Below are 15,706 nucleotides of genomic sequence, written 5' to 3'. Positions count from 1 at the left end.
GAATTTTTCATAACCAAAATTTTATCTGACAAAATATGTTTATTACATATTAAAAACATGTTTATTATAAAAGAAAATGAATATTTTTAATGTATTTTTTCACAACAGCTGAGGAAAATATACTTAGTTTGAAGTATTGTAGTTGTTAGTATCTCCTATTTCTAGGTTTCTTGTGTTTAAAACAAAAAAATAAGTAGAGAATGTTGATAATTTTCATAATGGCAGTAGAAATTAAGATACCAGGAAAAGCAGCCTGTATTTTTCAAAGTTTAAAACTATGTGTTTGTTGTAGGAAATAAAAGAAAAAATCCTGAAATGTCCACCACTGAACATATTGTGTCAAACTTTGAAACACCATCATTTCTCGATAACTAAATCAAGTGACCCAGCTTCATCTGTAATAGAAACTGAACTTTGTAAGTTAATTTAGTGTTGTAACATAGCTGAATGTTTGTGCCTATGGAATGTAATCCCTTTAAGTTGATAATTAATTATCTCTTTTACTCTTATTTTTTGTTTGTAAGTTCTCATAAAAAGCAAAATATTGAAAGTTTCTTACAGAATAACATCATTTGTGTTGGCTTAATAAAAAAAAAAAAACATTACTACAAAAGCTCAATGTGACATTATTTTTAATTCACCAAAATCATAATATGTATTTAAATCTTTTACACGGTAGGTACGTTTTAATAATATTTATATTATAAAAGGTTAGAGAATATAACTTGAAAATAATAAAGCCTGTATTAATGTCTGATGGTCTTTAATTTCTTTTAGAATTATGATTCAGGCCACACATATTGTTAGAAGCCCACAAATAAAATGATAGTGTGTAAAAGTATAGTTTTTTTTAATTCATCTGTTGCATATAAATTTGTTTCAGAAATCTGTAGTCTAATTAAAAACTAATTCTTTAGACTTTCCAGACAAAGAAGTTATGTTAGAAGTGATTTTCAGCAAGCCTACACAGCATGATATTATCCAAAATGGTGTCCCTTTAAAGAACTTTAAAGTAGCTGCAGTGAAAAAAGATCTTGAATTTAACCCAAGTTCCTGAATCATGGTTGTACAAGAGCTCTTTGTCATGGACCAGTCATTATCTCCTAACTGTTCAGTGGAAAGCTAAAATAAAGTCTCTTGCCTCAGAAAGACTTTATCAACAGGTCTATCAAAGAATTAAAGCATTATCTCAACATGGAAAGTTCTGCTTTATGTATGGAGACAACCTAAAAGCTACAGCTTCCCATGTAACGTAAGATGTTCAAATATTTTTAGGATAAAGATAATCTGCTTGACAAAATAACCTTAATGTTTTTAATCGTGTACCAAAAATAAACTAAGACCTAAAACAATCCATAAATATATCTAGGTTGCTTCTTGCATATATTTTGGGAACTAAGTAATCTTAACATTTTTTGTTAAATAACATCAAATTAAAGCTTATTGAAGTTCTTGTTAAATAATGTAAAAAATTAAAATTCATTGCAAGTCATCATGTAAAATTAAAATGTGTGATATAACTAGATAATTATGACAAGCAATAATGTTATGTTAGTCCAATTCTTCTTGTTATTGTGTGAAAGTAAAATGTGTCACGTTTTAGTATAAAACCTTTTTCATTATGTTTTATCATTGCAGATTATTTTTGTAATTCAGTTTTGTTTTTCTTAATATCATTTTTTGTAGATTTGAATAAATATTTAAAATTTATGGTGATTACAAATTTTTGAATCACTTTTCCACTTTGGAATGCATTTAAATACATAATAACTTTATGATGGAGGATAGTATCTAGTTAAAAAGATTCTAAGTGGCAATCAGATTTTAATTAATATTTCTGTTAATTATGAAGAGATGAAAATTTGTGATTTTTTAATTTGTGTTTAATTTTTCTATCAGTTTATTAATATTTAATAAGTTGTTAAACACTGGAACTATATAGAACAATTATTCGTTTTGAAACCAAGTTTGGTTGAAATTATTCAAAAATTATAGACATGAAAAGTGGATGCACAGACAAGATTCTCTTCATGTATATAGGTATACATATTGTGACCTGCTGTATTACTTAGTGGTGCTAACTAACTTCTCAAGCTGATAACTGAAATTCACTTTGTATTTTAAGACGTATAAAGTTTCATGTAAGTACTGAAAAGGTAAATTCTGATAATTGTATCCAGAATGCCACTACATGAATCTTCTAGGCATCAAACATCTTATGTATTTTGTTTTTTCCTTCAGCTTGGTGTCAGCTCCTAGTACCAGCAGAAGTACCAGTTCTGAAAGATATGTGGTATTAGCTCTGGTGATTGGACTTCTAGTTGGTATTGTAATACTAGCAGCAGTTAACCTAAGCTTTTGGAGGTATCGACAACGGATACACCCAAATAGAAATAGGATCCACCTTTGATGGAACCAAGAATGTTTAAATAGCAGAATTACATTACCAAAACCTTAAAAAACTATAGTAGTAGTAATAATACGAGTTACCTTTATAGTAACTGTTAACATGAACTGTTCCAAACTTATTAGTAGAGGACATATTTATCACAAAATTATTTCAAATTTGGTACAGATTCACCTGCCATTTATTTCTTAGAAATTTTATAAATTATTAATTCTAATAATAGTTTTGTAGGGTTAATAGTTTGCTCTGAATAATAACCAGGTCTACTAGTAAACCTTTGAAACCTACATATTATTCAGAAACATAGTCTTTAAAACCTGCATAATTGCTGAAAGAGCCCATAATAGCTCACAACAACCTTTGTTGAAAATTCAGTTCTTCATTGCAGTTGTACATGTCCCTAAAATTTACTTTTGTTGTGGCCAGTGACAGATGGAGCCTGGGAGCAAGATTATGCCGCAAGTAATTACATACAACTGTACAGTTCACTCTTATGTTTGTCACAGGTAAAATCACCTAAGAGGCTGACAGAAGAATCCGTGAATGGCTACTACAGTAACGTCATGTATGAGAGGTCAAAAAGTGAATTCAAAATTAAGTGTGCTCAGTTATTAGGTGAGAAAGATTGTTATTAATGTTTAAATAGAAAAGTGGAAAACTGTTATATTTTAAACATGTGTTAACCTTCACTTTAAAGGCCAGCAGAAGCAAGTCCATAAGTTAGCCCTGAATAAATAGTATTACAAGTTTAATGTAAGAAATTTAAATGAAATATTTCAACACTATCAGCTCTGATTTCAAGGTACAACAAAGTTGAGAGATAAAATAAAGATGTTGAAAAAGGATATTGGTACATTAAATATACTTTCTCATCAGTGTAATTCATTTGATAGCATAGATTTGTTATTCAGACCTATAAAATTACGTTGTTATGTGTATTCTATACTCACGCACAATAGAATGAGAATTATCTGAAGACGTGCAATATTTGAATGAGTGACAACCAAGTACTTTGGATAAGACAAAAAACAATGTATTTTATAGATTTTATACTATCATAACTTTGATGGTAAAGATTATAGAAACTTGTTCAAAATATGATATTTAAGTCATTGTCGGGTAGTCCAGTATGCTGCTCTAAATATTACCACCAAACAAAAAAATTAGAAAAATAACTTCAATTCTCATATTTCTGTGTTATTTATTGTTTTTTGTAAACATTTCAGGCAAATGCTTTTCATTCAAAACAAAATGAAAAGCCAGTAATAATTAAACTGTATTTCCTGAATCATTCTCATGTTTATTGGTGCTGTTACTAGTCCTTGTTTTATAGTATTTTCTTTAATATTATTCTATATGCATCTTACATGCTAAAAGTTTTGTTCTTTTTTTCTTTAATTTTTACACAACATTGTTTGAAACTAGTGTTTTTATGATATAATGTTCTGATACTTCACCATGTTGGAAAATTCTCAAAACTATTTTTTGTTTGCATGTCAATTAGGCTTAGTAATATTTCATGTTGATTTTTTTTTTCACTCAAGACATTTAATTTTTTTTATTATCTTTTTTAATATTTTCTTGCATAATATTCAACCCTGCCCTCAATATTAGCTGTATGTGTGGTGTTACTGTTATGTGTTTGGTTTATGATAAATTTCTGATCAGTTGCAATAATAATTTTGCAGATGAGTCAAAAAAATTCTGGTGCCACATTTTTCTTAATTCTAAGTTGTTTAGGTTCAGAATTAAACTGTAATATCTTTTAAATGATATTCACTGTAAATCCTGAAAATCATTGATCAAATAAGTAAGATTTGTTACCATGACAAACAACATTTCTTTCTATAGGGTATGGTTATGTAGAAACTTAACAATGGCTCACTCCTATTGGCTGAATTATTGTTGTTTCTCATGTTACTGTAAATCTGTTTATTATATTGCTTTGATTTACACAGTATATTTCTCTTTTCAGTATTGTGTTTAAGATAAAGCTACTGATATCATTTTCGTCTTACTTATCATGAAAGGTAAATTGGTAGCTATTGAACTTCACATTTTTATGTGCCTTATAATTGAATATTTATATATCTTGGTTGCTCAAATATTTTATTTTTTATAATGGTAAGTATCATGTGGTATTCTGTGGCTGTCTTTCTAAACCATCCTAGTGAATCCCATATGATAAAAAAATTGCAGAATTTGTTTCACTGATTAAGTAAACATATGAAACAGAACTTATTTTGATAATCATGCTTCTTGTTAGCATTTCACATAGAAGCACGTGCTTAAAGTGCATTATGTTAAACTTGATGTTTGTCAACTCTTAGCTTAAGAATTATCAGTAATGATTAAAAGTCCAAAACAAAATTTGTTATCTTTATATGTAAAAATATGTAATTGCTGATGGTATTTATGTAAATTCATGATAGTCCTATGAAATGTAGTCATGTTGGTGTTAATGCCAGTGGCTTAAGTTTCTCTTGTCTTACAGAAGAGTGTATACATGTATTACTGTTAAGCATCTGTTGATTTGTAGAATCTGTTTAAGAGGTGTGTACACCTGTAGATCTCATACAAACATTATTCCTAGTTATCTTGGTATTTTTTGCTAAGAAATAGTTAAATACTTTTTTAAATGAGTCATATTATTTTGTATGTTTATATGTTTAGCAGTTATAGATATTGTGTTTCCACATCTTGGAGAGGAATAACTTGATGGCATTGTGTATTTCTAGGATTCTGGTAGTAAAATCACAGGACAAATATCTGAACTTGGGATGCAGTTTGAATGCTTTCATATCACTTTCTTGTAAAGTGTTGGTACTAATGTTTTTAGATAGATAGGTCCTAATTGTGAGCTCAAGCAGGCTTGAGTCTTGCTCTTAGATGATTTGTTCAATGATTGTTTAAACTATGAGTTTGACTGCAAAGGTCATCTACTGTAATTTTAGTTGTTAAATCATACCTCTAAGCAGTTACGAAAAGGCGAACTGAAGTCCAGTTGTAACATTACGCAAGAAATACAAATGATATAAGTGAATGACTCAGGCTGAAGATGTTCACGTAGAGAAGCTCACATTTTATTTACTCAAACAGGTGTCAAACACCAGACTTTTCACATGCCAGATAAAGGGTTAGCCCTTTAACAAGTTGCCAGTAAGGCACTTTTTTAACAACTCAGCTACCATTTATTTTTTATTTTGCATGGTTTAAATGCTTGTAAATGGATAAGCAAATCATTTATCTCTGTAGTGTTTCATCATTTTAAAATGTACTTAGTTATTTTCATTCATGTATCTGAACTGTGTGTAATTTTTCTAGTCCAGACCATTCTCTAAAATTATTCATTTTAGCCTGGTCCAGCTGGTTTACTCACTTGTTCCTTGTTGATTTAGTCCAGTTGCTAAAATATATGAACATAAAGTTACTTAAGTAAACTGTTACTTTTTTAGTTAATTGATCTATTAATGTTACATGTATGAAATCATTCATTAGTTCTCTATATTACTAGTTAGTTCTTTTATAAACTTTATTGTAAGTAAGATTGTTTAATAATCATATATATTAGTCCATTCTTACTTTAGTGGTCAGTTTATTTTTTGTTGTTTAACTGCTTCCTAAGAATCATTTATCAGTTTTCACTGCATTTTTTTTATTTTATAAGCATTTATCTTTACGTAAACTTAAACTTACTTAAACTTTAGTCTAGGTGATTAATAATTTCTCACTTTCTACCTAATTCAGTTGACTCACTAGGTGTATATCTAGTTGAAGTTAATCTGGATGGTACATTAAGCATTTATCAGTTTCCACTATGTTTTGTAAAAAGTATATTTTTCCTGTTCGTCTGGTTCACTAATCATCAATTCCTAGCTAGTCGTCTTGTTGGTTCATTTAGCATTTATCAGGTTTTGCTCAATTCATTTGATTATCCAAGTGAAAACCAGTTTATTTGTTTCAGTAGGTATTTATCAGTTTTAATCTCTCCTGCAGTTTGTCAGTCATCAGTTTCAAACTAGTTAAGTTAGTTGAGCAAGAATATATTAATTTCTACTCAGTTAAGCTAACTTTCTAAACATTGTTTTGTTAGTATTCTACACGTTTTTTTTTCTCTCGATTGTTCTAGACTCCAACAACCAGATGAGATAGAAGAAGCCCAGCCAGTTTGGGTAACAGAACACTGTGTGTGATGTTAAATAGAAAAAAAAAATGTATTTTTATTTACTACCCATTTTTAATTTGTTCTTCATCTAACAATCCCAAACCTGCATTTTGTGGAAAAAGTCATAAGTTCCAACACAATGCAGGGTTAAGGAGTGACAAGCAGAGAACGAAGTTAACACAGACAGTAGAGAAAAACAAGCAACACAAGCATAGTTTGAAACACAAAATTATGTACTAAGGAAACACAATATTATGTTAAAATTCTCTGATGGTTGTGTAATGTTCAGTGTTAAAAAACGTTTTTAAAATTGTGTAAAAAATATTTGTTTTATAACATGTTAGGTTTTTGACAATGGTACGTTACCTAATCTGGCTGGACATAAATTTATTTCTGGTTGCTGGGGATAGAAGGTTGTAAAAGCAGAGACAATGACCAAGAGAAATCAAGAAAAAGGATTTGACATTCACCAATGTCTTACCATGTCAACTAATTCTGTAAGTCTTAATCAGCTTATGGTCTTTTTGACCAATTTAATTAGCATTTATCTTTTAAAATAGCCCAGTTGGTCCATGAACCATTAGGTTAACATTAATATTTCTAGTCTTGTTAATTTTTCCTGCTACCACTCATTTTATGAATTATTTTAAAGTTATAAGAAAGGCATCAGCTGTCAGATAAGTCAAGTCTTGTATGTGTGTATATATTTTTAGTAATATTGTGGAGTTGACTATCATCTTAAAGAGATGATGCAATGTTTAGTTAACTAGGCAAAGCTGAGGTTACTCCCAGTATCTGTTACTGTTATCAGGTTAGAGGTAGCTTATTAGCACATTAAAACATGTTTCTTTCCACTGTATTCTTATTGTATCAAATCTTAAAAACATCTTCATCCAGAACACGTAGTGGAGAGTAGCACAAAAAAAAACCAAAGAACATTCAAAAGCAGTTAATCAAGAACATTTTTACCCATTAATAAGTGTTCAATAGTTTAAGTTTGAATGCTCACCATGTGTGTGTTTTATTAAAAATTTGATAAATAACTAAAATCAACATTTTATTTTTACACAATTTTAAAAACATTATCAAAGTTCTCGGTGGCTTCCACTTTAGAAGCACAGTTTACTCGTGACTTCAATAAAGTTTTTAAAATATAAAATATCATTTTAGTTATTTATTAAATTTTTCATGTTGCAACAGTGCTAATCATTCATATTTATGAATCTAGCAATGGGACTTATGGCAAAAATTAATGTACATATTTTTGGTGTGCTTTTAAAGTGGAAGTCATTGATAACTTTGATAAAGTTTAAAATTGTGTAAATATAGAATGCTAATTATAATTATTTATTAAATAGATTAGTGTTCTACATGTCCTCTGTGTTTTTGGATATATTTATCTTCTGAACCTATGTGATTGACTGCTACTTAGTGAACTTTTAGTTCATAGTTTAAGCAAGAACTGACAAATACAAATTGTGGTAAGCACACAGAAAAACGTTATTCTAGTTCAAGTTCTTGTTGTTTTGTGCATCATTTTAAATTCATATATATCCTAATGGCTCTAATGCTTCAGTTTAAAACCATTTCATATTAGTTATTTGTTGTCAGACTTTATAATTGCAAAGTGACTTCTACTTCTTGCTAATGATTTCACCAAGTAATTATATTTGTTTACCATTTTGCTAAGCCATTAGAAATAACCTTTTTTATGACATGTATGAAATTTCATGAAACCAAATTACAATATGTTTACTTGTGTTCAGCATTTTGTGTAAAATTTGTGAACAGATTATAGCACTGAAATAAATATTAATGTAGTTGTTTTATAGCCTTTAGATTTGTACTATTTTTGTAATGAAACTGAAATAAATTATATGTGTATACATTATTTCTAATAATGTATGTCTCTTTTGTTTTTGAACTTAGAATTGTTTAACCTGTTCAGTGCCGTAGACGAGATAACTCGTCCAAGCCGATCGGTAACACAGTGCCACGGACGAGTTAATTCGTTCGAAATAATACCTAACTGCAACGCTAGATGTCAGCACCATACATGCGTTTGACCTACTAACAAATTGTTTCACTTTCGATCCAAAATGGCGTCACGAAAAAATTACAAAATGAAGAAGCATTGGAGTTGTATTGTAGCAGCTGAAATACTTGGCAGTCAACAGGTTAAACAACATTAGTGAACACTTGTTTTATTCTCCCATAATGTACATCAACAGGAAAAATTTCACCATAAAATGACAAAGCTGATCTTGTACATTTCAATTTTCGGGTAAATTTTTACACAAATTATGATAGAACGTATTAGGAAGTACCAGAATTCTGAATTTTTTTTAACTAATATCCGTACTTCACACACAAATCTCTGAAACAAAATTAAGCAGTGTATTTTCTGTTTGGGATATCAGTAGAAACCCATCTGCCCCACCAGAGGCCACGGAGGTATGTCTGCAGATTTACAATGCTAAAAAGTGGGTTTTGATACCCTCAGTGGGTAGAGCAAAGGTAGCCCATTGTGTAGCTTTGTGCTTAATTCAAAACAACAACAATCCCTATCTGCTGGTCTCATGCTTGTGTTATATCTCTGTTCACCTTTTAAACATTTACTGAAAAACAGTATGGTCCAATCTGGTGATTAGCTTTATCTGATTACAAGCATTAGTATGTTATGCCTCCAAGGGATAGTTTTCTTCCTTTGGTCAACATTTGGTATGGACACAAAACACCAATAGTCTTACATCTACTCCAGGATATATTGTATCATGACATCAGTCTGTTTTGCCCCACGCTGGTACAGCGGTACGCCTATGGATTTACAACGCTAAAATCAGGCGTTCGATTCCTCTCGGTGGGTTCAGCAGATAACCCGATGTGGCTTTGCTGTAAGAAAACACACAAAAAAACCGTCTGTTCTATTAATATCCACGCGGCAAAGACTTAAAGCCGGCCCGGCATAGCCAGGTGGGTTAAGGCGTTCGAGTAGTAATCCAAGGATCGCGAGTTCGAACCCCCGTCTAACCAAACGTGCTCGCCCTTTCAGCCGTTTGGACGTTATAATGTCACGGTCAATCCCACTATTCGATGGTAAAAGAGTAGCCTAAGAGTTGGCGGTGGGTGGTGCAGATTAGCTACCTTCCCTCTAGTCTGACACTGCCAAAATAGGGACTGCTAGTGCAGATAACCTTTGTGTAGCTTTACGCGAAATTCAAAAACAAACACTTCAAGCCATGATACTATCCTGGAAATAATATTATATTCTATCACATAAGGATTTTTTATAAACTGAGAAAAAAGAAAATTAATCATCACTTGTAGTAAACACGCGACAAAAAAAAACAGCGTAGCACGATTTTGTGATAGCAATACGCGAATCGTGGACCCTAACTTTTTTTTATCGTTAGGCATAGTTGACTATATATATTTATAGGCATTGATGGCGAGTAATCGAAATGTTGGAGCAGGAACTTGTTACGTGACTGTCTACACTCTTGCAAAATCTGTGAAAGCAAGTTGGCATTATAACTAACAAAACTCTGTAGCTCATATTCCTCGAAGTTCAACAAATTTAATCCGCTCGAAAAGGAAAAAAAAACAAAAAATGCCGTTAACGTGGAACTGAATGTAAAATTTTGCTATCGTTTATCTTACTTTTGTTGTTCAGCGTCAACATCCGATATATTAGTTGTATTATATTATTTAGTATTACTGTTTATTTTCCAAAAGTATAATTCAAATTTCACAAAACTTGTACATTTAACAGTTTTAGCCATTTTTATTCGTTTTTGTAGAATTAAAAAACATAAACTTAGAATTATATACGAAATAAAAGTTGAGTATATTTTCAGCAAAACAAAAATAAAAGCACAAAGTCTGATTCACATTACCATACTTTATCAGTAGTTTCACTTGAGCCTAACAGTTTTCAGATCAAAAGATAAAGGCTAAGTCAAAATCTAGGGTTACCAGTAATGTGTTATCTATTAGTGGGGCTTTTAAAAATTTACAAGTGTGTACCATTTATTAAGCCAAATTCTTATTATACAAATTACATTTCATTACTAACAGGTTTTTTTTCTTTCAAATTATTCAGTTAAAAATGTTAAATGTAATGGTTTCCACTACTTCGCAAGATTTCCTTGTTTTACGCTTCAAAATGTACGATATTTTCGCTTGCTAATATGTGAATCTTAAACATAGGGAGGAAGACGTCACGGTATAATCTGTTCTAAATAACCTTGGCAGAGAAACGAAAATGCTAAAAATAAATGTTCGCCTTGTTTGTTTCCGTTTCTCTTGAAGATAAAACACAGTGGGCGAGGCAGAAATAGTAAGTAAACATTTTTAAAGTAGAAAACACACAAAGGTCAAGGTCAACTTTTTAAGACCGTATTGTGAAGTTATATTTAAGTTTGCAGATTGTACACAAAATCCAAATTCGTTTGGAAAACTAAATCTTACAGAAAATTATCGGGAATGTCATATTTAGCAACATTCCGGAAAATTGTACAATCTAAGTATGTGTAAATAAATACTCCATTTTTGTTTGTTCCACAAGTTAGTTGTGAGTGTATGTCTTCTACTCTCCTTCAGTTGTAGAGTTTTTGATAAACGAAAGTGTATGAGGAATCGTTTTATTATAAATATGTTTTCGTTATGTCGAAGAGTTAGTACTAGTGTTTTAATAATCACGTTCTGTTTACGAGGGACCTATACATATTACAAAGCTGTTTGAACTAACTGCTACGGAAGGTTTGTTAGTTTGTAATTAAGCACAAAAACACGCAATGTATTTGTTAAAACTTCTTGATGTGGTGGATAGAAAAGTCCTGTTTTGTTTCCATAACATTGTGAAGTCGCTTGTTTTACCTTTAATTAGTAATTAAACGTTACTATATAAGATATATAAAACAAAATTTTTAAGCACTTGAAAAGCAAAAAGGATGTATTATAATCTGCAATTGGCTTCTAGTACCGTGTAACATATTCTTAACTATAATGGTTCATTGTGTATATTAATTCTCGGCAATTAGTTTTTAGCCGAATTAAATAGTTGTATGCAAATTACGGTGTGTTGAACGATTTTCAGAAAATTGTTATAATATATATATCATTCACTCCCTTTTGTTTCTGTCGTACAAAACTTAAATGTTCTCCATCACCATGTAAACTGTTCTAAGTAACATTTTTAAAACAAACGCTTTGTTAATCATATTTTAAACTAATTACTAGTGGCCACATGTCTTATCCTCACCAATATGAGTGTAAAACTTAAAAAAAGACAAATGTTTGGGCAGATGTGATTGTTGTCTTCTCTCTCATATGGTGGCATTACGTTGCTCTTAAATATATTTTATTAATAGATTTGTCCATTTGAAGTAAAGCACAAAGCTACAGAAAAGACTACCTGTGCATTTCTCACCACGGTATCAAAGCCGGATTTCTAGCGTTGTAAGTTCATAAACGTGCTACTGGGGGCGTTCTTGATAGGAAAATAAACGTACAATTCTAACAAATTACTGATTTGTTATTTCTGAGGCAAATACTGATATACAGGGTATTTCAAAAGTAGGTATACAGTTGGTCACTGATAAAGAGATTAAAGCATATCATTCATCTAACAGCTCTTCCCCATAATTCCATTTCCTGTGTAAAGTTAATCACGCAGGTGTTCAGACTGAAATCAGTTGCTGTTCACACAATCCTCGAGTTTGACTGCCACACGTCTGAAAACTACCTTAAAAAAAAAGATACATAGGGACACAAATCTGGTGAATGTAAAGGCACCTCGGTTGCGCCTTTGCAGCCTATTCGTCTCTGAGAGAAACTTTCACCAAGGGAATCACGGATCACAAGAACGAAATGGCGTGGTGACTCATCTTGTTTATTCTGATTCTTTGCAATTTTTGCATAAAAATATGGTGAAGAAAAATATTAAGTTGACTTCATTCTGGCTATCTTTGTTTTATTTTAGAAATAATACCTACTCCAACTGTCGATGTATATGCTGCAACTTTGCAAGCACACCAGAAACAGCAGTCTTTTACGGGCCATACAGATGTCTGATAGTTATGTTACAGGAGAACGACCTCTCACATTGGTGGCGCTAGTTATTATGGATAAAGCTGATACAGTGGAGCGTCGTTAAGCCGCGGTATTTGGGGGGTCAACCTGCTTAACCGCGGCTTAAACCTTTGTGACTGAAAAGCCGAAGTCGCCAACAGCTCCGCCGAGGAGCCTCATCCGGGCCATTGCGTGATCATTATATCAGATTATCGAATTAAAAATACTTTAATTATTGATCACTTTTTTCACGGATTTACCGCGGATTAACTTTAATGTATGGAGAGGTGTGATTCGGTAACAATGGCAGCCTCCATAAAGCTGACATAGAGAGCGATAAGGTAGATTAACGGTCGATTTCTATTGTAATATATTTTATTTATTTCCCAAATTAAAGCAAATCCTTTTTAAATATCCCCTTGAAGTTATAAAGCCAGGATTAAATTCGTAAGCCTCGTTTTTACACTTTCTTAAATTAGCGGTGAGCCGCGATAATCCTCGCTCACAAGACTTGCTACAGCGGCTTAAGCGATTTCGCGGTTTACTGGTCCGCGGCTTAATGGCGCTCCACTGTATTTCCTTTGGATTAACAGTTTTATTTAGGTTTCAAAACTTGCAACACTACAACTGCCATCCGATTCAATCATCTGAAAGCAACAGCTCTGTGCACGTAGGCGCCGTTTTTGCTTAATGTTGTAAATAAATATTGTTTAATGCTTTAAACCACGTGTTTATTCTCTTAGCTTAGAACTCACTCCTTTAATCAACTTCAGATTTACTTTATAATTTATCGTACATGAATCTCATAAATTCAACTTACCAAATATTATTTCAGGTAATAGGTTAATCTGAGATTACCACATTACTAGTTTATGGTTAAAATTATCACTCTGAAAAACAAAACAGGTTTTGTTGTTCAAAACTGAAAAGAAAAAATATTCATCTCATCTTTCTCCAAAATATAAACTAAGAATAAATTATTTCCATAGGAACTTTTAAATATATCACTTTCAAAATTCAGTAATATTCTTCTTCAGATTATGTAATAAAACATATCTTTCAATACACTAAGAGGATACTTAGAAATCATACAAGGTATACACATTGTATTACACACGTAGAATAAAATGATGCTGTTGTGCCAAAGTAGTTTGTTCTTGTTTGTAACAAGTCCCATTCTGTTGTAGCTTTAATTATTAAACTTTGTCATGTTAAAATAAATTTGTGAACACTGATATACATCTTGAACCATAAAGAGTATAAAAATATTTGCAGATTGAGTAAAATAAACATGGTAAATATTCTATTGCAACAGTATCTTTCTGGAAAAATATTTTGCATATTAATCAAACTATGTCCAAAAGATTTCCAAATAGAATACAAAGCACTTTTAGAATATTGTGCTCAGTCTTGGGGCCCTTACATTAGGAAAGACATTGAAGGGTTTAGAAAAGGGTTACTAGAATGGAGGGGTGGTGACACGAGGAGAGATTAGTCTCTGAAATTTTCTCTTGAAAAAAGTAGAGTTAGGAAAATCTGATTGAGGTGTTTAAGATTGTAAGGGGAAATGTTAGTGTCAGCTAAATTTTATCAATAAAAACAAAGATGTAATAGTAACTAAACTGAAACATGAATTGCTTAAAGCTATCATTGAATGAAGCATCAAGTTTTGCTAGTACAATATTGTGAAATTATAGCTTTGATTATTTATCTTCTTACAGATGATTGATTTACATTACAAATTTAACAGAACAGTAAGAATCGGGGCATAAATATACATTTGGACAATGTAGGAGTCATCTTTAGCTAATTTAATTTTTCTTACAGGGTGGTTGGACTTTGAAATGGATTGCCTTCAGATGGTGTGAAGACAGTAAATTTTAATGAGTTTAAGAGAAAGCTTCATGAGTATATGAATGAAAAGGACCGAGTTAAGGATTTTTCTTAATTTACTTAATAGTTTTAGTTTAGAAGATGTAACAGCCAAGATAAACCAACATATTCCACATCATTATAAAACATTAGATAAATAAAGTTGTATTCAAAAAAGTATCAGGGTGTGGCCATAAAAATATTGCCTTGCAACACCAACCCAATAAATTTAACAGGTGTGTGTTGCTCAGATGGGGGTCAAACATTAGAAAACGCATGCACATAATTTTTCTTATGGGTGAAAGAAAAAATACATCAATGAAAATAAATAATTTTATTGCATCCTGCTAAATTGATTAGTTTTTTCACAACAAGGGCATCTCACATATAACCAATTATAATAAAATGATACAAATACAAGAAATGTTTAAAGTTGATAAGAAAAATCCATGAGATGTTTTACATAATGTTATGGTTTTAACTCAACATGTTGCACATTTTAACTTTATGATCACTTTAACACAACAGTAACTGTACAAACCATGGAGTGAATGGAACTTTGCAACAGCTGCTAAAATCAAGATTAAAACCACTCTATGAGTTAGTTAAAGCCATAGTAAGCTAATTCTGATTAAAAGTAGTGTTGCTGGATCTGTGATAAGTTAATTAATCTTTGATACAGCATTAACAAACTAACTAAACCACAAAACTTTAAATGTTTTGTAAGTTCAGGAGATGTAAAAGGTACAACAATTTCTCCAAAGACAAGAAAGGCTGAAAACTACAGCGTAATTAGACCAAAGTATTTGACATGTAAATGATATTATTACAGTTGAAAATGAATTAGATTAAACATGGTTGTGTACAGATCCACCAAAGTTAGTAGAAAAATGTTTTGTGTCCTACCCAAAACACTGGAGTGAAAAATATCCAAGATATATATACAAAAAAAAAAAGTAACAAAATGCAAGACAAGTTTTACAAGACTGTAAGTGAAAACTATTTACAGGGTATGTACATTAACATAGCATGTAATGGCTTTCATATATATAACTTCATTGTTTCAAAAGATTTTAAAAGTTATTTTACTTCAATCCTAGGATATATTGTTGAGACAAATGTGTAAATGAATGCATTGTTTCCAGTCATGTTGGATTTAAAAGAAAAGGAATTTAAACATAACACCAATG

At 31.2% G+C, this 15,706-nt stretch overlaps 1 protein-coding gene across 6 annotated transcripts in view; it reads left to right on the top strand.

Annotated features, from left to right (window-relative positions):
- LOC143229082 (ciliated left-right organizer metallopeptidase-like) overlaps positions 1 to 6,745 on the top strand; it is a 53,350-nt gene extending 46,605 nt beyond the window's left edge. For 3 of the 6 annotated variants that reach the window (XM_076460878.1, XM_076460890.1, XM_076460871.1), the window contains exons 15-17: positions 293 to 416; positions 918 to 1,252; positions 2,242 to 6,745. In XM_076460878.1, coding sequence (XP_076316993.1) covers positions 293 to 416; positions 918 to 1,057 — 264 coding nt within the window. In that variant the 3' untranslated portion in view covers positions 1,058 to 1,252; positions 2,242 to 6,745. The remainder of the gene's footprint in view (positions 1 to 292; positions 417 to 917; positions 1,253 to 2,241) is intronic. The other 3 variants (XM_076460916.1, XM_076460901.1, XM_076460909.1) reach the window with 3 other exon arrangements.
- Positions 6,746 to 15,706: the final 8,961 nt, after the last annotated feature.

Source organism: Tachypleus tridentatus, chromosome 1, assembly GCF_004210375.1.
Source record: "Tachypleus tridentatus isolate NWPU-2018 chromosome 1, ASM421037v1, whole genome shotgun sequence".
Lineage (NCBI taxonomy): Eukaryota > Metazoa > Arthropoda > Merostomata > Xiphosura > Limulidae > Tachypleus > Tachypleus tridentatus.
This window is presented reverse-complemented; position numbering and strand designations above follow the sequence as displayed.